Below are 22,282 nucleotides of genomic sequence, written 5' to 3'. Positions count from 1 at the left end.
CCTGATGTGGGACTTGATCCTGAGTCTCCAGGATCATGCCCTGGGCTGCAGGCGGCGCTAAACCGCTGAGCCACCAGGGCTGCCAACGTTTCCTGAGTCTTTTAACAAGGCTTTCCACTCTCTGTGCCCTTGCGTGGCGATCGGATGACCGTTCCCAACTGAAAGCTCAGGTCCTGTCCAGAAAGTCGCTTTATTTATCAACTTAACCACTACTGGCCCAGTGAGTCAAGTGTCAAGCACGATTTGAAGAACTGGGTGTGTCATTGTGAGCACAGCGGTGGGGACAGTGGCTCACACAAGGTCCCTAACAGGAGAACGCTGCCTCTGAGTCTCGCAGACCCACCACCCTGGACAGAGGACCTGGAGCCTGGATCCCGCCTGCCCCAGCCCTGCCCCCTGGGCCGCTGGGGGTTTATCCGCAGGGCGACAGCTCAATGAGAATTCGTGGGGAGGAGGGGTTAGGAGGAGCGTGTCTGAGGGGAGCAGGAGGGGCTCCAGGTGCCAATTCCGGAGTTGGCGGGAGGGAGGCCTGTGTGCACCTCTCTCCGCCCCAGACCAGGCAGGCCTTTTGTCCGCCCTCAACCGCTCAGTCTTTCACGGACTCCGCTCGAGTTAACCCAGACGGGCTGCGAGCGCCAAGCCTACAACAGGGCAGGTGTCCCTTAGGATCCTCAGGAGCACGCAGCGGGGGGCTAGGGGCGCTCGGGCACCCTCGGGGTGTCCCTGAGCCCCCCTGCACCGACCCCCACCAGCCGGGGCCCTGGCGGTGCTAGCGGGGCTGGAGAAGTGGGCAGGAGAGAACCTCCAGTCAGTTGGCCCCAGCGAGCCCCCCACACCCACCCCCGCCAGCCAATAAGCGTGGCCCCGACGGGCGTGCCCACCCGCGCCCCGGGCATAAAGCCTCCACGGCCTCCCCGCCCCGTGCATTTCTGGTTCTCCTCAGACTCAGAAAGAACCCACCATGGTGCTGTCTCCCGCCGACAAGACCAACATCAAGTCCACTTGGGATAAGATTGGTGGCCACGCTGGCGACTACGGCGGAGAGGCGCTGGACAGGTGAGCACCCAGCTCTCGCCGGCACTGGGGCTCGGCCGCCCCCCGTGCCCCGTGTCCGCCTCCCTGGGCCCCTGTCCTCCCCCCAGACCCCTGTTATTCCCCCACGGCCTCTTGTCCTACCCCCGCAGCCCTTGTCCTCCCCCCGTGGCCCCTGTACTTCCCCTATGGCCCCTGTCCTTCCCCCGGGGCCCCTGTCCCCACTCCCACAGCCCCTGTCCCCCCTCCTGCGGCCCTTGTCCTCCCCCCGTGGCCCCTGTCCTCCCCCCGCGGCCCCTGTCCTCCTCCCGTGGCCCCTGTACTTCCCCTACGGCCCCTGTCCTTCCCCCGGGGCCCGTCCACCCCCCACCCTGCCCCTGTCCCTCTCCTGCGGCCCTTTTCCTCCCCCTGGGGCCCCTGTCCCCCCCCCCACCCCCGCCGCAGCTCACCGGCCCTTCCTCCCGCAGGACCTTCCAGTCCTTCCCCACCACCAAGACCTACTTCCCGCACTTCGACCTGAGCCCCGGCTCCGCCCAGGTCAAGGCCCACGGCAAGAAGGTGGCTGATGCGCTGACCACTGCCGTGGCCCACCTGGACGACCTGCCCGGTGCCCTGTCCGCCCTCAGCGACCTGCACGCCTACAAGCTGCGCGTGGACCCCGTCAACTTCAAGGTGAGCCGCGGGCCAGGCCAGGACACACCTGGGGGGGGGGGCACAGAGACCCCCAGGGCTCCCTGCGGTGCAGCCCGCCCCCCCCTGACGGCCCCTCCCTCTGCAGCTCCTGAGCCACTGCCTGCTGGTGACCCTGGCCTGCCACCACCCCACCGAATTCACCCCTGCTGTCCACGCCTCCCTGGACAAGTTCTTCACCGCTGTGAGCACCGTGCTGACCTCCAAGTACCGTTAAGCTGCAGCCGCGGAGGCGGGAGCCCCTGCCCTGGGCCGCCTCCTGCGCCCCATGGTGCCCTGCACTTCCTGATGTTTGAATAAAGTCTGAGTGGGCTGCAGCCTCTCAAGGCCTCCGTTGTCTTTGCGAGCTGTGCGGGTAGTCTCCTCCCCGCAGGAGGGGGGGGTTGGGGGGTGGAAAGCATAGGGCAGCTGAGGGGAGTGTGGCTGGCCTCCCCTGGGGACTGCCACTGCCTGGGAATCGCAGGCCTGCTCCCTGGCCACACCCAGGAGTCCTCAGCTCCCTTTATTTGATGTCCTGCATTTCACTTAAGAGCTTTGCAGATTCAGTTGGGATTTGCTCAAATGATGAACTGGTTTCCATCTTTATTTTTTTTTCTAAATATTTATTTATTCATTCAGAGAGAGCAAGAGAGAGGCAGAGACACGGGCAGAGGGAGAAGCAGGCTCCATGCAGGAAGCCCGATGTGGGACTCCCGCTGCGCCACCGGGGCTGCCCTGGTTTCCATCTTTACATTTGAAGACACACACTTGGTCTGAGAGTTGATGCGCCTCCAGCCTGGACCTCTGAGCTCTCCTGCTTTTGGGTGGTGGGAAGAGATGAGAGGCCAGGCTCCCGGGAGTGGCACCAAATGCCCCCACCCATCAAACTTCCCAAATACCACACAATCTAGATGAAATCAGGGTAAGCAGTGCAATCGTAGATGCCAGACCTTTCCCGGCAACACCTCTTTCACTTGGTGTCACTTCCAGGACACTCGCTCTAAACATGATGACATCCTGGGGCACCATGGATCTGGAGGCCTGGTTTTTGAGGGTAGCTCAGCATTTACTGCATAGCCTAGAGACCTGGTCCACCAACACCCCCTCTCCCGCCCCACCACACACACACACTGCAACAGAGAAGAGCCAAGTCCTGGGAGCCAGCGCTCCCAAATGCTTCCTCCCCTCAGAGTAAGCCCCTAGCGCCTTAGGTGTCTGGTCCTGAAAGGCATCCTTGGAAAATGACGTGGCAGGTCTCTGTGATACCTTTAGCACAGCTGGTGACACAGCATGAGCTCTCAGTAAGAGGTGGCCTTCCTTTACTTATTGTTGGGAAAAATGAGGACCTGGGCTACAGGTGGGAACAACCCAGATCTCTGGCAGGGGATGAATGGATAAAGAAAATGTAGTCTATCCATACAGTGGAATATTATTCAGCCATTAAGAGCTCTGAAGCCCTGACAGAGGCCACAGTGTCAAGGAACTGGAAAGTGTGCTAAATGAAAGAAGCCAGACACAAAAATGTATGGTTCCTCTTATAGGAAATATCCAAAATAAGCAAATCCATAGAGACAGCTGACTTGTGGGCCTGGAGGAGAGGGGTTACAGAGTGACTGTTAATGGGGACAAAGTTTCCACTTGGGATGGTGGTAGTGGTGGCTGCACAGATGTGAACGTGGTTAAAGACACTGGATTCTACAACTTCAAAATGGCCAACATGCTGGGGGTGGGCGCCTGGGTGGCTCAGTTGGTTAAGACTCAGAATTGATTTCAGCTCTGTCATGATCTCAAGGTTGTGAGATCCTGCCCAGCATCTGGCTCCACACCCAGCTTAAGATTCTCTCTCCCATTCCAAAAATAAATAAAAAGTAAAATAAGGGCAGCCCAGGTGGCTCAGTCGTTTAGTGCCTGCCTTCAGCCTGGGGTGTGACCCTGGGGTCCTGGGATCGAGTCCCACATCGGGCTCCCTGCATGGAGCCTGCTTCTCCCTCTGCCTGTGTCTCTGCCTCTCTCTGTGTCTCTCATGAATAAATAAATAAAATCTTAAAAAAAATAAAGTGAGTCACCTAATGGACTAAACCATTAGATGCCCCCCACCAAGTTTGTGTAGAGTGGTGCCTGGCAAGGAGTGAGCGCCCCATAGGTATTGGCATTGCTATGGAGATATGTGCAAGGCACTTAATAAATGCTGGCTATCCTGAAAGGAACATGTGCCATGAGCCAGGGGCTTGACATCTTATCTGCTTAATTCTCACAACAACTTTAGGAAGACGACATCTTTATGTTCATTTTACACAATAAATGTGAAAATAGAGTGTTCTAAAAGCCTCTGGAGGAAGGGAGGGAGAATAAGCTGACGTTCAATGTCAAAGTCCCTGCTACACTCCAGGGTCCCCTAATTCTAAGGCTGATAATACATTCTTCGTTTCCATATAGTAAACAGTGCAGAGTGGGCTTGGTCCCCGCCCCCCGGGCCCCTGAGCGCCTGGCTCCGCAGCAGACGCGGCGTGGCGCCCCCTGGAGGTCGCGGGGACCCGGGCGCGGAGCAGGGGCGCGATGGCGATGGCGCTGTCCGGCGCGGACAGGGCGGCGGTGCGCGCCCTGTGGAGGAAGCTGGGCGGCAACGTCGGGATCTACGCGACCGAGGCCCTGGAGAGGTGCCTCCCGCCCCGCGGCCCCTGTCGTCGCCCCCCGCGGCCCTCGTCCTCCCCCCGCAGCCCCCCCCGCGGCCCTTGTCCCCCCCGTGGCCCTCGTCCTCCCCCCCGCAGCCCCCCCCCGCGGCCCCTGTCGTCCCCCCCCCCGCGGCCCTCGTCCTTCCCCCCGCGGCCCTCGTCCTCCCCCTGCAGCCCCCTCCCCCACGCGGCCCCTGTCGTCCCCCCCGCGCGGCCCTCGTCCTCCGCCCGCGGCCCTCGTCCTCCCCCCCACGGCCCTCGTCCTCCCCCCGCGGCCCTCGTTCTCCCCCTGCAGCCCCCTCCCCCCCGCGGCCCCTGTCGTCCCCCCCCCCCGCGGCCCTCGTCCTCCCCCCGCAGCCCCCTCCCCCCCGCGGCCCCTGTCGTCCCCCCGCGGCCCTCGTCCTCCCCCCGCAGCCCCCTCCGCCCCCCCGCGCGGCCCCTGTCGTCCGCCCCCCGCGGCCCTCGTCCCCCCCCCCGCAGCCCTCGTCCTCCCCCCCGCAGCCCCCTCCCCCCCACGCGGCCCCTGTCGTCCCCCCCGCGGCCCTCGTCCCCCCCCCGCGGCCCTCGTCCTCCCCCCGCGGCCCTCGTTCTCCCCCCGCAGCCCCCTCCCCCCCCCGCGGCCCTCGTCCCCCCCGCAGCCCTCGTCCTCCCCCCCGCGGCCCTCGTCCCCCCCCCGCGGCCCTCGTCCTCCCCCGCGGCCCTCGTCCTCCCCCCGCGGCCCTCGTCCCCCCCCCCGCAGCCCCCTCCCCCCCGCGACTCACCTGCCCTTCCTCCCGCAGGACCTTCTGCTCCTTCCCCGCCACCAAGACCTACTTCCCGCACTTCGACCTGAGCCCCGGCTCCGCCCAGGTCAAGGCCCACGGCCAGAAGGTGGCCGACGCGCTGACCACCGCCGTGGCCCACCTGGACGACCTGCCCGGCGCCCTGTCCGCCCTCGGCGCCCTGCACGCCCACAGGCTGCGCGTGGACCCCGCGCACTTCCAGGTGAGCCCGCGGGACCCGCCGCGGCCGCGCGGGGGGCGGGGGGGGGCGCGCGCGACGGCTGCCTGTGCCCTCAGCTCCTGAGCCACTGCCTGCTGGTGACCCTCGCCCGCCACTACCCCGGAGACCTCGCGCCCGCCATGCACGCGTCGCTGCACAAGTTTCTGAGCCACGTGACCTCGGCGCTGGCCTCCCGCTACGGCTGAACTGGGGGGTGCGGGACCCCCAGCCCCCCCTCCCCCCGCGAGCTCGGACTCGGAGTAAAGTCCACGCAGGAAAGCCTCCGCCGGCGCGCGCTTGTTCTCTCTGGGGCGGGCGCGGGGGGTCTCGGAGCCGCAGAGCCGCGCCGCACCGTCGTCTGACCCTGGGGGGGGGGGGGGCGGGGGGGTTCGGGAAGCTGAGGGATGGGCGCCCCCTGCTGGCGCGGTCGGGGTCCTGCGCAGGCCCCGACCCTGGAGGGTCCGGGGGTGCGACTGTCCCCATCCAGGCCCGGGGGTTGGGGGGCTCCTGCCGCAGACAAGCGGGGGGCCGCGGAGACCCGCCTACATCCCACACTTCCAAGGAGCTTGGATTTTCTTAGATTTTCCCTCACAAAAGCAATCCTAGTCATTGCAGACACTTCAGAAAATGGCCCAGTTAGGGAACGTTCCTCCGCACGCCAGCGTGTCGGGCACAACCATGACTAGGGCAACTCGCACCTGACACGTGGCAAAACTGTGTGTGAAGAAACGGACAGGATGCGAGGTCGGACTCAAGGGTGCGCATGTGACACACACGGTAGCAACCCCACCCCGACCTGCATGGAGCTAACATTGATGCACAGCCTTCCAGGTCCTTCCAGGAACAGAGACACTTTTCTGAAACTGTGTCCTCAGAGTGACACTGGAAAAAATGGGCACATTGCACTATATAAAGAGAAACAAACCTCAGTATGAGGAGGGAAAAAGCGCACATCAAAAGCAGCACAGTGGGCCCTGGGGGCTCAGCGGTTGAGCGTCTGCCTCCAACTCAGAGCATGACCCAGGGTCCCAGGATCGAGTCCCACACAGAGCTCCCTGCATGGAACCTGCTTCTCCCAGAGAGAGGGGGGGGGTGGGGCAGAGGGAGAAGCAGGCTCCACACAGGGAGCCTGACGCAGGACTCTATCCCAGGTCTCCAGGATCACGCCCTAGGCTGAAGGTGGCGCTAAACCGCTGGGCCACCCGGGCTGCCCTGTCCCACCTTTTTTGAAAGACAGTCAACCCAAAAGAAACATAATCCAAAGATAGCTAGGCACCTCACAGTGTACCAACGGCTGACAGGCATTTGCAGTGATCCTCAACAACATGCATGTTAAAATGCTCCTTAACAAGACACTTGGCATGAAAAAGTATTAAAAAGGCAAACCTAATACACTTCTGGTGGAGGTGTAACTTGGAATAGCCTTTTGAGAAGGTAGTTCAGTTGTATCCCGTTGTGAGCTGGTGAATGATGCCTGGCACTCTGGAAGGTGGGGAAGGGGGCTGATTTGTAGCAGTTTCCAATTTCCATGCTGTCATCATGGTTGATCTCAAGTCCTAATTTTCACGGAAAATTAGGAAAAGATGCATAGTATCTGCCAGTGTGTTCTATATCCACTGCCCAGATACAAAATAGAGGTGAACACAGATAATAAAAACATGAATAATAGTAAGTTGTAACTTAATTAAAAGTAATGAGTTTTCAGTATTACTTTTTTTTAACATGAACTATTTATTTGTGAATTGATATAGTTTAATAGTGGAGCTTTCAGAATTCCTGAAAAGTTAGCATGAGCAATACGGCCAGTCTCCACACACCAATGGCTATATCCTTTAAATCCAAAAAATGCACCCCAGGCATGCTTTGGTTGTGGAGCGGCCATTGGCGGTCTCACCTCCAAATAGGCTCCGTGGCCCAGTGTCCCTGTCCCCTGCCACCTGTGATCACACGTTGAGGCCCTCAGGAGGTCACTGCCAAGATTTCCACCAGCCCACAAGTGACAGCATGGCAGCCATCTCCTCCAGCAGCTGGCTGGTGGCCACCCATGACCATGACCAGTGCCACCTGGGTTCCTCTTCCAGTAACGGCTCCTGCACAAGTGGAGCATCCTGGGGAAGCCATTCCTCACCACTGGAGTCTCCCCACGGCCAACCTGAGTCACTGGTGGGCAAGCTTCTTTTTTGGGAAGTCCACTCTCCCGGTCATGGCTACAGAGTCCTCAGAACACTCGGAATTTCCCCAGGTCTCCAGTGGCACAGTCACCTGTGACCTGGTTCTGGAAGCCTTGAGGAAGCAGCCTGGATAGCCAGCCTGGGAAAGCCAACACCAGCCAATCTTGGATGGCCACCACCAGGCTTCAGAAGGTGCTAGGCTCATCAGAGATGCCCCCCAGCTGCCCTCGCCATAGACCAGGCAAACGACAGCAAGCAGAAGCAGTTGTTTATATCAAAAATAGTAAAACACCAAAAAGGAAGTTGAGAGAACCAAATAAAAATTCAACCAAAGTTGAACTAACCAAATAAAAATCTTAAAATTAAAAAATAATAATTATCTGGATTCCCCCAAGCACCTGGTAGAGCAAATAAATCCTCCCTAAAGGCACTTCATTATAGGCCGCAGAGGGCAAAGAGCAGCACACTCACCAAGCACACAAGGAATGAGAAACCATGTCTGAGAGCCAGCAGACACGTGAGTCAGCACAACAGACCCACGAAGGTCAGGCGTTGAAGATGTCAGATTCAATTACAGGTGTGCCTACTATGTTAAAAAAAAAATTAAAGGCAAGATTTTAAATACCTGCAGGAAATCATAAAATATAAAAAGTGACATAGCACGTATGAAAAGCTTGAATTTTCATATGAATTGCATTAAACCTATATACATATGAAGAAAAGCCATAGTCATAAAAATAAAAATCCATGGGTAAGTTCAACAGACAAAACACAGTCATAGAGAGAAGTAGGCAATTTAAAATAGATTAGAATTGGGCAACCTGGGTGGCTCAGCGGTTTAGCGCCGCCTTCGGCCGGGGCGTGATCCTGGGGACCTGGGATCGAGTCCCGCATCAGGCTCCGTGCATGGACCCTGCTTCTCCCTCTGCCTGTGTCTCTGCCTTTCTCTCTCTGTGTCTCTCATGAACAAATAAAATCTTTAAAAAATAAATAAAATAAATTAGAATAAATTCTCCAGACGACAGCCCCAGCCCACCCTGAGCAGGAGTTCCTCCTGAAATTCTGTACCCTGGTTCCTCACCGTCTCCTGACTCTAGTGAAGGTTATACTTCAAGCAGAAGGAAAGGGAGCCTGGGGACAAGCAAGAGATGTAAGGAGGGATGAACAACAAAGTGGTAAATGCAAACATTGATTACATATAAAATAGTGTCTATGGGGTTAGAAAGAAAAAAACCTTGATAGACATGAAACTAATAACTAATAATAACTGAGTCATGATGACTTAATGGCAGTCGAGTGCTCTTTTTTAAGATTTATTTATTTATTTATGATAGACATAGAGAGACAGAGAGAGAGGCAGAGACATAGGAGGAGGGAGAAGCAGACTCCATGCGGGGAACCCGACGTGGGACTCGATCCCGGGACTCCAGGACCGCGCCCCAGGCCAAAGGCAGGTGCTAAACCGCTGAGCCACCAGGGATCCGCCTCGAGTGCTCTTAAGTCTTTGTATTACCCGGGAGGCAATCTAAAGTTATTAGTTTTAGATTTTGGTAGGCGTATTAGTTTCTTACCGCTGGCGTAACAGAAACTTAGTGACTTAACACCAACTTATTCTCTAATAGTTTGGGAGGGCAGCAGTCCAAAGTCAGTTTTCACTATGCTGGAATCAACATGTTGTCTGGACTGTGCTCCTCCCTCAGGAGGCTCTGGGGGGAAATCTATTTCCTTGCTCTTCCAGGTCCTAGAATTGCATTCCTTGGTTCTTGGCCTCGTCCTCCATGTGTAAAGCTAGTAGCATCTTGCCGCCTTCTGCAGGCCAGTCTCCCCCTGCCTCTCTCCAGTAAGGACCTGTGTGATTGCATTAGGCCCATCAGGACAACCCCAGCTCAAAAATCTTAATCATTTTCAAAACCCTTTTGCCATACGAGATCACACTCACAGGCTCTAGGGATTTGGACCTGGACCTCTCTGGGGGCGATCATTCAGCCTACCACCACCACATATTAAGTATACTTGCTGTAACCTTATGGGCAACCGTAGTATACAGTGTATGACTTCCAAAGTAATCGAGAAGAAAAAGTAGGACGTTATTTTAAAACAATCCCTTTGGGATCCCTGGGTGGCGCAGCAGTTTAGCGCCTGCCTTTGGCCCAGGGCGTGATCCTGGAGACCCGGGATCGAATCCCACGTCGGGCTCCCGGTGCATGGAGCCTGCTTCTCCCTCTGCCTGTGTCTCTGCCTCTCTCTCTCTCTCTCACTGTGTGCCTATCATAAATAAAAAATAAAAAAAATTTAAAAAAAAATAAAAAAAATAAAAAAATAAAACAATCCCTTCAAAAAAGAAGCAAAAGTGGAAACAGAATGAGTGTGACAAATAGAAAGCCCAAGATAAAATGCTACCGGCAAAACTAAAATGTTAACTATATTGATTATGTGACTTATTTGATCCAAATAAAGGATAAAGATCAGACACGTAGGCTAAGACAAAATGCATAGACTCAAAGTGTCACTAATAAAAAAATACCCCAGGGATGCCTGGAGGCCTCAGCAGTTGAGCGTCTGCCTTTGGCTCAGGTCATGATCTTGGGATCCGGGATCGAGTCCTGCATCAGGTTCCCGGCAGGGAGCCTGCCTCTCTCTCATGAATAAATAAATACAATCTTAAAAAAATAAATAAAAATAAATTAAAAATACCCCAGAGCCCCCACCTCCTGGAGATTGCTTCAGAGTGGCATCTCATACATTCATTGCCACTATCTAGTTCCAAAACTTTCCATCACCCCAGCAGGAAGCCCTATGCCCATTTCCAGTCTCTCCCATTCCTCCCCCAGAACCTCTGAACGATCACTAATCGATGTTCTGTCTGCATGGATTGATCGATCCTAGATATTTCGTATAAATGCAACTGTATGATATGCGGTCTTTTGGGTCTGGCTTCTTTTCCACTTAGCATAATGTTTTCAAGCCTCATCCGTGCTGTAGTGTGCATCAGGATCAGTCCTTTTATGGCTGAAAACTGTTCCATCATACGAAGGGACCACATTTTGGCTTTTGTGTATAATGCTGCAAAAAACACGGGGTGCATGGATCTCTTCAAATCAGTGTTCTCAGGATCCCTGGGTGGCGCAGCGGTCTGGCACCTGCCTTTGGCCCAGGGCGTGATCCTGGAGACCTAGGATCGAATCCCACATCGGGCTCCCGGTGCATGGAGCCTGCTTCTCCCTCCGCCTGTGTCTCTGCCTCTCTCTCTCTCGATCTCTGTGTGTGACTATCATGAATAAAAAAAAAAAAAATCAAATCAGTGTTTTCACTTTCTCTGGGCAAATATACAGTAGTGGAATCATGGGATCATGTGGTATATTTAACTTTCTGAGGAACCTCCACAGTGTTTTCCACTTTTTTTTTTTTCTTTTTTAAGATTTTTTATTTATTTTTTCATGAGAGACACAGAGAGGAGAGAGAGGCAGAGACACAGAGGGGGAAGCAGGCTCCATGCAGGGATCCCGACACGGTACTTGATCCTGGTCTCCAGGATCATGCTCTGGGCTGCAGGCGGCACTAAACCGCTGAGCCACCTCGGTTGCCCATCCACTTTGTTTTCTGTTTATCTATTCAGCCATTGATGCATATTTGGGTTGTTTCCACCTTCTGGCTATTTTAATTTTTTAAATATTTCATTCATTCATTCATTCATTCATCATTCATTCATTCGAGGCAGAGACAGAGGCAGAGGCAGAAGCAGGCTCCCTCTGGGGAGCCCGATGCGGGACTCCACCCGGGACCCCAGGAGCACGCCTTGAGCTGAAGGCAGACGGTCAACCGCTGAGCCACACGAGCGTCCCTCTGGCTATCATAATAATGTGGCTATACCAGTGTGTGTACAAGTACTGAAGTCCCTGCTTGCAATTCTCTTGGGTATATACCTAGGAGTGCAGCTGCTGGGTTAGACATTCCTGTTTAATTTTTTTGAGGAACCGCCAGGCAGCTTTCCCCAGCATCTGCCGTTTCCAAATCCCACTAGCAGTATGAGGGATCCAAGTTCTCCACACCCTCATCAGCATATTTTTTTTTCTTCCCCTCTCTCTTCTTTCTAGAATTATGGCCACACTAGTGGATGCTATGCCTTGCTTTTAACCCACAGAATTCTGTTAGGGGATGGCATGTCACCTCCATGATTAATAATGCCTCTCTTGCAGGGCACCTGGGTGGCTCAGTCAGTTAGGTGTCTGGTTCAGACAGATTTTGGCTCAGATCATTATCTCAGTATTGTGACAGGCCAGAGTTGGGATCCATGTTTGTCACGGAGTCTGCTTTAGAGTCTCTCCTTCTCTCCCTCTGCCCATCTGCGTATGCACACACTTGCTGTCAAATAAGTAAAATCTTAAAATAATGTCTCTCTTGCTTGGAGACCCTCCCCCTTTCAAAGGTACCATGTTGTGGCTGCCCACAGAGTGGGCCTCTTATTGACATCCAATAAATAGTTAAATACTGCCAACAACCGTGTGAGCGTTGAAAGACCCTTCTCCAGAATAGCCCCAGATGAGACCCCTTGATTGCAACCTCAGGGAGGGTAACAAGGCTGAGCTATGGCTTGACTCCTGGTTCTCAGAAACCACCAGGAGATAATGAATATGCCATAAGCTCTGGGAAGACAAGCGGGGCTGTGAAGGGAAGACAGGGGTTTCCAAGGAGCTGACATTTTTCCACTTCCTGACCCAAGTGCGCACACAGGGCTTGCTTATTCTCTGAACTCTTGTGTGCTCTCTTCTGTAGGGACAAAGGCTGGGCCCAGCCAGGAGCTGACTGGTCTTGAGTCCCAGGCATGCTGGACCTTGGGAGAGGTCCAAAGAAGGTTCTGGCAGCCTCAGGAAAAGGCCTAGGAACATATAAATCTGTACGTATTATATATTATTACATTAATTATACAGTATCACATACTATATTGCATTTTCTTAGAATATTCCACATAGAATACATGTACTGTATATTACATATACAGTGTTATATGTATATTTTATATATATTTGTCTTATTTTTTCAGGTTTTATTTACTTATTCTTGAGAGACACATAGAGAGAGGCAGAGACACAGGCTGAGGGAGAAGCAGGCTCCCTGCAGATAGCCCGATGTGGGACTCGATCCCAGGACTGAGCCAAAGGCAGACACTCAACCACTTAGCCCCCAGGCGTCCCTATATTTGTATTTCTTATATGCATTTATTATATAAATACTGTACCACATATTACATAATTATACAGTATCTCACATATGGTGGCACCACACTGTAGTTCAGCGCTATGTATACCACATGGTACTATATTACATATCGTTACATGTACAGTATGCTTAAGTGTCTAAGCCTCTACCTGCGTCGTGATCTCAGGGTCGTGAAATCAAGCCCCATGTCCGGCTCCAAACCCAGGAGTCTGCTTGAGATTCTCTTCCTCTGCCCCTCCCACTTGTGCTCTCAAATAAATAATAAATCCCTAAAAAAAAAAAAAAAAAAAAAAACCGCAGGGGTGCCAGGGTGGCTCTGTCAGTGATGCATCTGCCTTCAGCTTGGATCATGGTCCCAGGATCCTGAGATGGAGAAGCCTGCTCGGCGGGCAGCCTGCTTCTCTGGCTCCCTCTGCCCCTCCCCCAGCTTGTGCCGTCTCTCAAATATATAACATCTTTAGAAAAAATACTGCGGGTTATATATTATTGCGTAATTACATATATGGTATTATAGAATACTGCACGTTCTATTACATAACCACATGCACAGCATCATATAATGGCGTGCTAGGTGTTGCACAGTATGCACAAGGCACTGTATCACATATGCAACACCGTACCTGTCACATTAGCACACATATAATAACAGCACAGTGTATATTTGAAAGCTGCTCAGAATACAGCTTAGAAGTTCTCATCCCAGGAAACATTTTTTGATGACATGGTAAGACGACTTCCGGTGCTGTTATTTTGCAACATACACACGTGCTCAATCATTACACCGCGCACCTGAAGCTAACACACCACCTTTGGCCATTATATCTCCATAAAAAGAAAGCACATGGGTCTGGTGAAGGGGGCCCTGCCACTACTCCTCCCCTAGATGGGAGGATGGGTGACAGGGGTGTCTCTTGCACAACCTCCCTGGGGGGCCGTCCCAGCCCACAAGGCTCAGCAGGATGAGACCCAGCAAGGAAAACAGAAGGCAGAACGAGGAGCCAGAAAGCACTGGAGAACTTCTGTTGCTCAGGAAATCCCCCCAGGGGACCTCCAGGGACCCCTCAGCCTTCCCCGTGACCCCCATGTCACTCGGGGGACTGGGCACCCTGGGCTGGCACTCCTGCAGGGATGCTCAGTCCTTCTGCATGGGCTGGGCTAAGGACCATGGACACATGGCAGACCTTGTGCCCATCCCTAAGCAGCCACCAGCTGTCACCTGTGATGAAGCATGCAGGGCGATGCGGCACCACAGACTCAGGCGCCAGAAGATGCCGGGATTCAATGCCTGTGGGGATGTGAGGTAAGTAGCGGAGGGGCTATCTGGGGCTGGCATAGGGACTGTGCAGTGGACACAAAAGGAACTAACTGTGCCCACACTGAGGACAGGACACCTCAATCCCCCTTCGTCCCCCTCCCTTAGCCCCAGGCACTGCCTGTGGCGTGTTCTCTGATGGCGAGAGCCGGGGGCCCGTGCTTTAGGGACACCGAGGGCAGCTCACTTCACATCCCAGAGAAAAGCCATCTAGGATTTGAAGCTGGTGCCCCAACTCCCGCCACCCCCACCCCTACAGACCCCCATTCCAGCTCTTGGTGTCCTTCAGACCCGCCCCAACTCCCGCCACCCCCACCCCTACAGCCCCCCATTCCAGCATCCGCAGCCCAGGAGACACACACCTGTGCTACTGACACGGGCTCCTGTGCAGGTGAACCCTGCAAACGCTGCTCAGCACTGAAGCCGTCACGGGCCCCTCACCGCGTGCTTCCACTTACCTAGTGTCCAGAACAGGCAAATCGACAGAGCAAGGTTAGTGGTTGTTTACAGGGCTGGTCAGGGGGAGGGACTGGTAATGGGTAACGAGGTTTCCTTTTGGGGGCGATGAAATGTTCTAAAACTACACAGTGGTTAACTAGAAAGCGGAACATTGTACATTAAAAACCACTAAACTGTACACTTTAATGCCGTTAACGTGTTGAATTTTATAACTCAATTAAAAAACTCTACCTACAAAATAATGGAAGTACATTCTTGGGCCCCTCCCCAGAAAATCGGGATGGGGAGGTGGGGCAGTAACCTGTTTTAGTCCTCCAAGTTTTTCTGACGCCTGATCAAACTCAAGAGCCACTCAACTGTCCCAGTATTGCCTGAGCAGGACCATATGATGGGCCCGATCCCCAAGTAGCCACCATCCCATTCCTGGGGAGGGGGGGTGCATGTCCCCTTCCAAGGCACTATGGTGCACATCCCCTCTCCCACTTGCTCTAAACACAGCTGGGCACCACCTCGCACGGGAAGCTCCCAGTGAGGATACTGTGGACCCCAGGGTGGGTGCTCCCCAAGGCTGGTGCCCTGCTGATCTTACAGTCTCCCACGCAGGCTGCAGGGCCGATGGTCACTCCAAGCCTCCCTTCACCAGACTGTGGTTCTGGGCCTGGCGAGAGATCCGTCTGGAGGGCGGACCCCAAGTCCCCCCTGCCATGCTGCAAGGCCCCATCCTCGACCCCTATGCAGTTAGAAGATGCCACAGCCCACACCAGGTGGCCACTGTGTCCCCTCCACTGGACAGAAGCACGGAGTGTGTGGGGGTGAATTCTCAGGAACAGTGGCAGGAGGGGCTGAGGGCCCCATACAGCTCTGGGTGGACCTCAAGAGCTTGGACCCCTGGAGGATCCGCACCTGTCAGTCTGGCCCACCCCAACCTCCTCAGGGATCACAACTGCGTCCTGACCGACATCTCTGCTTCTCTCTATAAACAAATGTTTCCCATGTTTTTGTATTCCTTGAGAGGAGTCAGGGTGGGATGATGACCTCTAGCCCGACCCCTTATGATTTATGGTGACTTCCTCTAGGTACATCCTAGAGGGGTACCTAGAAGTACATCCCCACATCCCTGTCTGCGAGCACGCCTCTGCTGGAACCCAACTAGGGTGAGCTGGGGGGGTCCTGGGAGTGCTGTACATGGCCTCCGTCAATCTGACCTCTTCTGGGCCCACCCAGAGCACAGGACCATATGTCCACTGCACTCCTACACACAGGGGCCTGGGGTGCACCAGGGACAAGTGGGTGCCTCTAGTAACAAGGTTGGAAGAGCCAAAAACATCTGCTCCTGGACAGAGTGGGGAACACTCAGGTGACGGGGAGTAGCTGCAGCTTCCAGGCACCCTCCAGCGGTCTGTCTCAGCCTCATCTTTGTGGCTCAGACTTCATTACTACTCCTAAGTCCAGGGATGTCTTCATTCTACCTTTTCAAAACCATTCCTTCATGAATGGTGGTGACAGCTGCATAACCTGTGAACATACTTAATAATGGTTGAAATAACTTTTAGATGTTTTACTAATATTTTTTTAAGCCCAACCCTCCAGATGAGGGATGGAGGCAAGAGGTCCTTCTGTCGTCCTGGCTCCTAGCCACACACCTCATGCTGCCTGACCTGGGTGTCCTCTGCATGCCACAGGCAGAGTCCATCGCTCACAACCCCAGGCCTCATTCCCTTTGCCCCTTCCCTCCTAGGACCGCCCTTAACCCACTCGTGGCTTTGCACCAACCTGTGTCTAGGTAAAGGACATGCCTCTACCCACCTAGCTTGAGGTCTATACCACCTCTTGCTTTCTGGCAGCCCCCCTTCCCACTGCAAGCAACATATATACCAGCAAGGCCCCTTCTTCCTGATTCAGCCTGGGCCTCAGACAAGGGCAGTGCAAGGACATTGCTGATACCAGGCCAGGGAGAACCTAAGCCGCAGGAGCACCCACTGAGCCAGTCTCTGCACAGAGGGAGTAGGGATGACTGTTTCCACAACGTGGCCATCAGGAGCTCTCTCCTAGAATAAACGAACCCCTGCCCCCCAAAAGGGCTCATTTTGTTTTTTGAGTAAATGTGGCAAACAGCGGAGAGCATGGCTACAACCACAGGCTCTCCGGTGAGTCAAACTATGACCTGAACAGATCAGCCAGCCCCCGAGGACCCTGTGGCTGCCATGTGGATGTTGTCCAAAGGCCTCTGGCTGCAGTGTGGTTCACGGAGCCAGGCTGAGGCTGCGCTAACAGCACACTAGACAGGCAGCCCTTCCTAAAGAAGGGGATGTGGAATGGAGTACACCTGCTGCAGTCTGCACTGCAGGGCGGAGCTGTGCAGCCCACAAGCCAACAGCCTTGCACGCTGCACTCCAGACGGTCAGGGCAGGGCACCAGGCATGTCAGATGCCAACAATCAAAGGGTCGTCTAACAGTAAGTCACAATTTCTGAGGGTGAGCAAAGCTTGTGGAGAACATCCTGTATGTGACCACCTGCGGAAGGCCACGGTGAAGTCTCTAGAGCACAGAAGGATAGCAGAGACCCCACCGCAGCAGTAAGGAGGCCATCTGTCAGATTTATTTATTCCTACTCAACATAACCCCAGAACACAGGAGCAACTCTGTACATCTCTAGAAACTCACAGCTAGCTCCAAAACAATAGAAATCGTAAACTACAAAAGATGAGTTGTATTCAGCAAATATAAAGGGTAACTTTAGGCTGTGTCGAATGTTTATCAGATTATTTACAGGCCCAGGAGTAGGTTCAGATCTCGCCAGCCTCCTTCTCCTCCGACCTCCGCGAAGCCATCTTCCCGTTGGAGCTCTCCAGCCTCCAATCAGCGGCCCCTCGCTCACTGCGCCCGTGCTCCCAGGACTCCTCTCTCGATGTCCGCTCTCTGGAGAACCTGGGAAAAGAGAACCAGAGGTTCAGAGGAGGCCGGCATCCCCCTTCTGGCTGGCTCCTGGAGCACCGGCAGCTCTGACCCTCACCACCAGGTCAGGGACGGCTGAGACCCAGCACACTTGGGGAAGGCCTCGGCAGGCCAGAGGGCAGCTGTCTAGTGCCCACACCACTACAAGGTAGTGTTCAGGCAGCCACTAAAAAGACATTTGTAAAGATTTCTCCTAACAGGGCAAGCTTTTGCTGTAACATGAATGGAGCAAAGGACAACAGAAGTGCACATGTGGAGTATGACCCATTATGTAAACACACTGGAGAAAAGGCTACAATCAACACAAAGATGCTCACAGGGCTTACCTCAGAGTGTATCAATGTTTTTTGTTTTCCCTTAAGAAAACCACAACAGAGGTAAGCAGGGCCTGGTCAGGACACAAATCTCAGCGGCTCTGTGCATCAAGGGGACACTGAGTGTGCAGGTCACAAGGGAGCTGTGCCCATGTAACCACCCCCACAGCCTCTCAACTGCGCTAGCCCTGCATCTACCTGTGGCTCTGAACTTACAGCTCCCTATACCCTGAGCCCCGTTCACGAGTCCTTAAGGCTCCAACACAGTTCCACAGATGCCCAGCCAGGCTCCTGAACAAAATCCCCAGACCCATCCCTGCCAGGTATGGCCAACAGGCCCCACTGACAGACCCCCAGAAGACCCTGGGAACACAAAGAGAAGGGGCTCACTCCTGGTTGCAGCTACTGAAGGATTCAGAGTAGTTACTTGTATTTCGCACTCCGGTCCCTGGAAGCCCGGCGGTGGCCCCGGCTGTGGCTCCGGGAACGGCTGCGGTGGCGCCGGTGTCTGTCTCGGGACCGGGACCGGGATGACTTTCGTCGCTCCCTGGAGGTAGATCTGGACCTCCTCCGACGCCGGTCCCGGGAGCGTGACCTGCAGCAGACAACAAGAAGGATCTGAAGGCCAAGATGCCCATTCTTGCAACAGGTTCTGCTGGGTGCTTCACTGCCATCTCCCCTTCCCTCTTACTGGGGTTCACAATAGTCCCACCAACTAACCTCTGGTCAAAGAGAATTAAGGCCCAACCCTCCCAGGTGCTTCTGAAAACACCTTGCCAGGAAATCCCTGCCAACCCACATGCCTCAGCAGCACCTTCTGACTTCTCTCATTTACAGTACATCCTTCTTCTACACTAAGCCCCAATCAACCTGACAACAGACAGACATGGCCCAAACCTGGCCCCTTACCAGCCCTGCCTACGAGGTGAAGCTTTAGAAGTCAACTATTAAGAAAAAAATGTACGGAGAGGGCATGCGTGTGTGGCTCAGTTGGTTAAGTGGCTGACTCCTAGTCTCAGCTCAGGTTATCTCAGGGTCATGAGATCAAGCCCCCCATTAGGCTACGTGCACAGGACAGCATCTGCTTAGGACCCTCTCTCCCTCTCAAATATATTTTAAAAAGGACAAATATGTAGAAAAAAAGGACATTTCACTGAGAACATGTTAATGGATTTGGAAACCTACCTCCTTCGATCTCTGGTTCTTGATCCAGACCTAAAATGATTAAGAAGAAAAAAAAGATGAACAATTTCCCCCAAACAGCCCTGCCCCTCAGTCCACAACTGAAGGAGTGTCAGCTTCCCACAGAAACCTGTTAATTTCTAATGGCTCACTCATGCTCAGGCCTACGGCTCCATTGGTCAACGTTCACAGCACCAAGCCAACCCTCAGTCCCCAGGGGTCAAATGCGATGCTCTGAGTTCAACAACTGGCTCTGCAAAGTCTCGGCAGTGGACACTCACACAGCTATGCAGACTGTCACACAGCAGATGCAGGGCTGGGCAGGATCTACAGTCACCAAAGGACGCCAAAGTTAAAGCAAAGCCTCAAGTTCCAGACACAGGCTCATTGCTAGTTGAGGGTCATATGACCTCCTTGAGAAATACTACATAACCAACCAGCAATCCAAGAAACACACATTACACAATGGGCTCTCGTTTTACATCCTGTTCTACAGCAAAAAACAACAAGATCACCACCACAAAGTGCTGAGGGGGATGTGAGAGGAGATGCTCACACAACATGCATTCAGAGGATGACCTGACAGCTTCCTGGAAAGCAATTTTTCCAACACCTACTGATATTTATCCTAGGAATTCTAAGGAATTTTATAAAGCACTCAAGCACATCTATAAGGATGATCATTAGAGCACTCATTTAAAAAGTTTTATAGGGGCACCTGGGTGGCTCAGTCGGTTCAGCTTCCAACTCTTGATTTTGTTTCAGGTCAGTCTCAGGGTCCTGGGACCAACCCCCTCATTGAGCTCCACTCCAGGACTTCTCTCCCTTAGCCCTGTCCCACCCCCCCAGAGCTCCCTTGTGGCTCTCAAATAAATAAATCCTCATTCATGAGACACACACAGAGAAAGAGGCAGAGACACAGGCAGAGGGAGAAGCAGGCTCCATGCAGGGAGCCCGATGTGGGACTCAATCCCATACTTCTGGGATCATGTCCTAAGCCGAAGCCAGACACTCAACTGCTGAGTCACCCAGACATCCCAAATAATAAATAAATCTTTAAAAAACAAAACAAAACAAAACACAAAAATAGCTTTATATAGAAACTGTTATCAAAAAGTGAAAGTAAGAAACAAAAACAAACACGGAATGAGGCTGCATCAAACTAAGAAGCCTCTGTATGGCACTGGAACCCATCAACAAGATGAAAGGCCACCCGGAAGTGGGAAAAACACGTGTGGACCAAGTATCTGACAAGGGGTTAATATCCAAATATATAAAGAACGCCTGCAACTCCAAAGAAAAAACAAAACAAAACAGATAGACAAAAAAGAAAAAAAAAGCAGGAAGAAGATCTTGGGATGCCCAGCTGGGTGGCTCAGTCAGTGAAGCATCTGCCTTCAGTTCAGGTCATGATCCCGGGGTCCAGGGATCAGAGCCCCAGATCAGGCTCCCTGCTCAGCAGGTAGTCTGCTTCTCCTTCTGCCTCTGCCATTTCCCCCAGCTTGTGTTTCCCTCTTGCTCTCTCTCAAATAAAATCTTAAAAGAAAGATAAATTTTAAAAAGCGGATAAAGGATCCAAACGTATCTTCAAAGACAACACAGAGGTAGCCAACATCACTCATCATGAGAAATGCAAATAAAAACCACCATGAGGTATCACCTCACACCTGTTAGAAAAGCAATAACCATCCAAAACTTAAGAAATCATAAATAAAACTAAATAAAAAGTCTAAGACAAGGTAAGAAATAGTAAGTGCTGGGGTGCTTGGGTGGCTCAGTGTTGAGCATCTGCCTTCGGCTCAGGGTGTGACCCCAGGGTCCCTGGATCGAGTCCCTGCTTCTCCCTCTGCCTGTGTCTCTGCCTCTCTCTCTGTCTCTCGTGGATAAAAAAAAAAAATCTTAAAAAAATAATAATAAGGGCTGGCAAGGACATGGACAAAAGGGAACCCTCGTGCACCGTTGGCAGACAACTAAACCTGTGGAGCCACTGTGGAAGACAGTAAGGAGGGTCCTCAAAAAATTAAAAATAAAACTACCATATTGTCCCACAAGCCTACTTCTGAGTATTTATTCAAAGAAAATGAAATTACCATCTTGAGAAAGACCTCCACACCCCTCCATTCATCGCATCCTTATTTACAAGGGCCAAGACATGGAAACAACCTAAGTGTCAACTAACAGATGAATGGATAAAGATGTGAGGTGTATACATAATAGAACACTACTTGGCCATAAAATAGTAAGAAATCCTGCCATCTCTGACAGCATGGACGGATCATGAAGGCATTATGCTGTGTAAAATCAGTCAGAGGCACGCCTGGGTGGCTCAGAGGTTGGATGTCTGCCTTTGGCTCAGCGTGTGACCCAGGGTCCTGGGATCGAGTCCTGCTTTGGGCTCCCTGCATGGAGCCTGCTTCTCCCTCTGCCTGTGTCTCTGCCTCTCTCAGGAATAAATAAATAAATAAAATCTTAAAAATAAAATAAAATCAGTCAGACACAGAAAAGCAAATAATGTATGATCTCCATTATGTGTGGAATCTAAAAAACAAAACCAAACTCACAGAGAACCGGCTGGTGGCTGCTGGAGGCAGGGTTGGAGATGGACAAATATTATGGAGGTGGGCATGGTTGTGCTGTCACTGCACGGGCATGTGTACCCGTCTGCCAAGGGCACTCCTACTGGGGAAGGTCTGAGAGATGAAGCAAGGATCCTGCATGTACCCGTGCAAACAGACAAACCCTGCCACAGCAGTGGTCACTTGTGTGTAAAAATGGACTCACGTGTTATGCTTAATACATTTTTATGCCGTTTGAATGTATTTTGTTTTAGTCTCTTTACAATCGGAATCTGTTAGGTAAAGTAATGAGAAGACTAAAAATGCAACAAACATTTCTTGGTCTTTCCTGAATTACACGCTAAGGAATTCCCCCACGAAAGCCCAGCTCTGGGCCTTTCGAGGACACTAAGCATGTCCCATGACAGTGTGGTCTTGGTTCCAGCCTCTTCCCTGAACTCTGACCAGATGTCTCCTAAGCATCTCAAATAGAATACAGCTAGAGCCAAATTCTCCCCACCACCTCCTCCTGACCCCAATATACCGCTCCCAGTTTCTCCATCCTCCTAAGTGGCAACTCCAGGCCAGAAACCACGAAGCCAGCTCTACTCCCCCTTTGCCTGCCTCACAACCTCCTACCAGCAAATCTTATCAGCTCTACCCCAACACACCCAGATCCTTCTCACCCACACCTGTCACAGGTACCTCCTTCACCAGCACTCTCCTAGTCAGCTCCTCAGTCCTTGCCGCTTCCACCCTTACC

At 53.1% G+C, this 22,282-nt stretch overlaps 3 protein-coding genes across 8 annotated transcripts in view; 2 read left to right on the top strand and 1 right to left on the bottom strand.

The window, feature by feature from the left end:
- The first annotated feature begins 892 nt into the window (after positions 1-892).
- On the top strand, positions 893-2,039 carry LOC112640646 (hemoglobin subunit alpha). Its single transcript, XM_025417223.3, has 3 exons — positions 893-1,056; positions 1,500-1,704; positions 1,811-2,039. Exons 1-3 carry the CDS (start codon positions 962-964, stop codon positions 1,937-1,939), a joined length of 429 nt encoding a protein of 142 aa, XP_025273008.1. The 5' UTR covers positions 893-961; the 3' UTR covers positions 1,940-2,039.
- Positions 2,040-4,200: 2,161 nt separating this feature from the next.
- On the top strand, positions 4,201-15,481 carry HBQ1 (hemoglobin subunit theta 1). Of its 2 annotated transcripts, XM_035717426.2 has the most exons (4): positions 4,201-4,358; positions 5,153-5,357; positions 13,945-14,042; positions 14,379-15,481. In XM_035717426.2, exons 1-4 carry the CDS (start codon positions 4,258-4,260, stop codon positions 14,473-14,475), a joined length of 501 nt encoding a protein of 166 aa, XP_035573319.1. In that variant the 5' UTR covers positions 4,201-4,257; the 3' UTR covers positions 14,476-15,481. The 2 variants fall into 2 exon arrangements, with proteins under 2 accessions (XP_035573319.1, XP_025273009.1); XM_025417224.2 differs by lacking the exons at positions 13,945-14,042; positions 14,379-15,481 and adding an exon at positions 5,432-5,638.
- A 1,609-nt stretch (positions 15,482-17,090) lies between these two features.
- Positions 17,091-22,282, bottom strand: part of LUC7L (LUC7 like) — a 35,772-nt gene continuing 30,580 nt past the window's right edge. For all 5 annotated transcript variants that reach the window (XM_025417214.3, XM_025417211.3, XM_025417215.2 and 2 more), the window contains 3 exons: positions 18,968-18,997; positions 18,210-18,377; positions 17,091-17,441 (listed from right to left, as the gene is read on the bottom strand). In XM_025417214.3, coding sequence (XP_025272999.1) covers positions 17,300-17,441; positions 18,210-18,377; positions 18,968-18,997 — 340 coding nt within the window. In that variant the 3' untranslated portion in view covers positions 17,091-17,299. The remainder of the gene's footprint in view (positions 17,442-18,209; positions 18,378-18,967; positions 18,998-22,282) is intronic.

Source organism: Canis lupus, chromosome 6 (genome assembly GCF_003254725.2).
Source record: "Canis lupus dingo isolate Sandy chromosome 6, ASM325472v2, whole genome shotgun sequence".
In the NCBI taxonomy this organism is placed as follows: domain Eukaryota; kingdom Metazoa; phylum Chordata; class Mammalia; order Carnivora; family Canidae; genus Canis; species Canis lupus.
The sequence above is the reverse complement of the archived record's forward strand: the minus strand, read 5'-3'. Positions and strand labels throughout refer to the sequence as shown.

Excerpts from the sequence above, each read along its gene's own strand:
- HBQ1 (XM_035717426.2), top strand. The coding sequence starts at position 4,258 with ATGGCGATGGCGCTGTCCGGCGCGGACAGGGCGGCGGTGCGCGCCCTG. Across the intron at positions 4,359-5,152 it reads GCGACCGAGGCCCTGGAGAG|GACCTTCTGCTCCTTCCCCG; the intron begins GTGCCTCCCGCC and ends TTCCTCCCGCAG. Across the intron at positions 5,358-13,944 it reads TGGACCCCGCGCACTTCCAG|CCACCAGCTGTCACCTGTGA; the intron begins GTGAGCCCGCGG and ends ATCCCTAAGCAG.
- LOC112640646 (XM_025417223.3), top strand. The coding sequence starts at position 962 with ATGGTGCTGTCTCCCGCCGACAAGACCAACATCAAGTCCACTTGGGAT. Across the intron at positions 1,057-1,499 it reads GGCGGAGAGGCGCTGGACAG|GACCTTCCAGTCCTTCCCCA; the intron begins GTGAGCACCCAG and ends TTCCTCCCGCAG. Across the intron at positions 1,705-1,810 it reads TGGACCCCGTCAACTTCAAG|CTCCTGAGCCACTGCCTGCT; the intron begins GTGAGCCGCGGG and ends CTCCCTCTGCAG.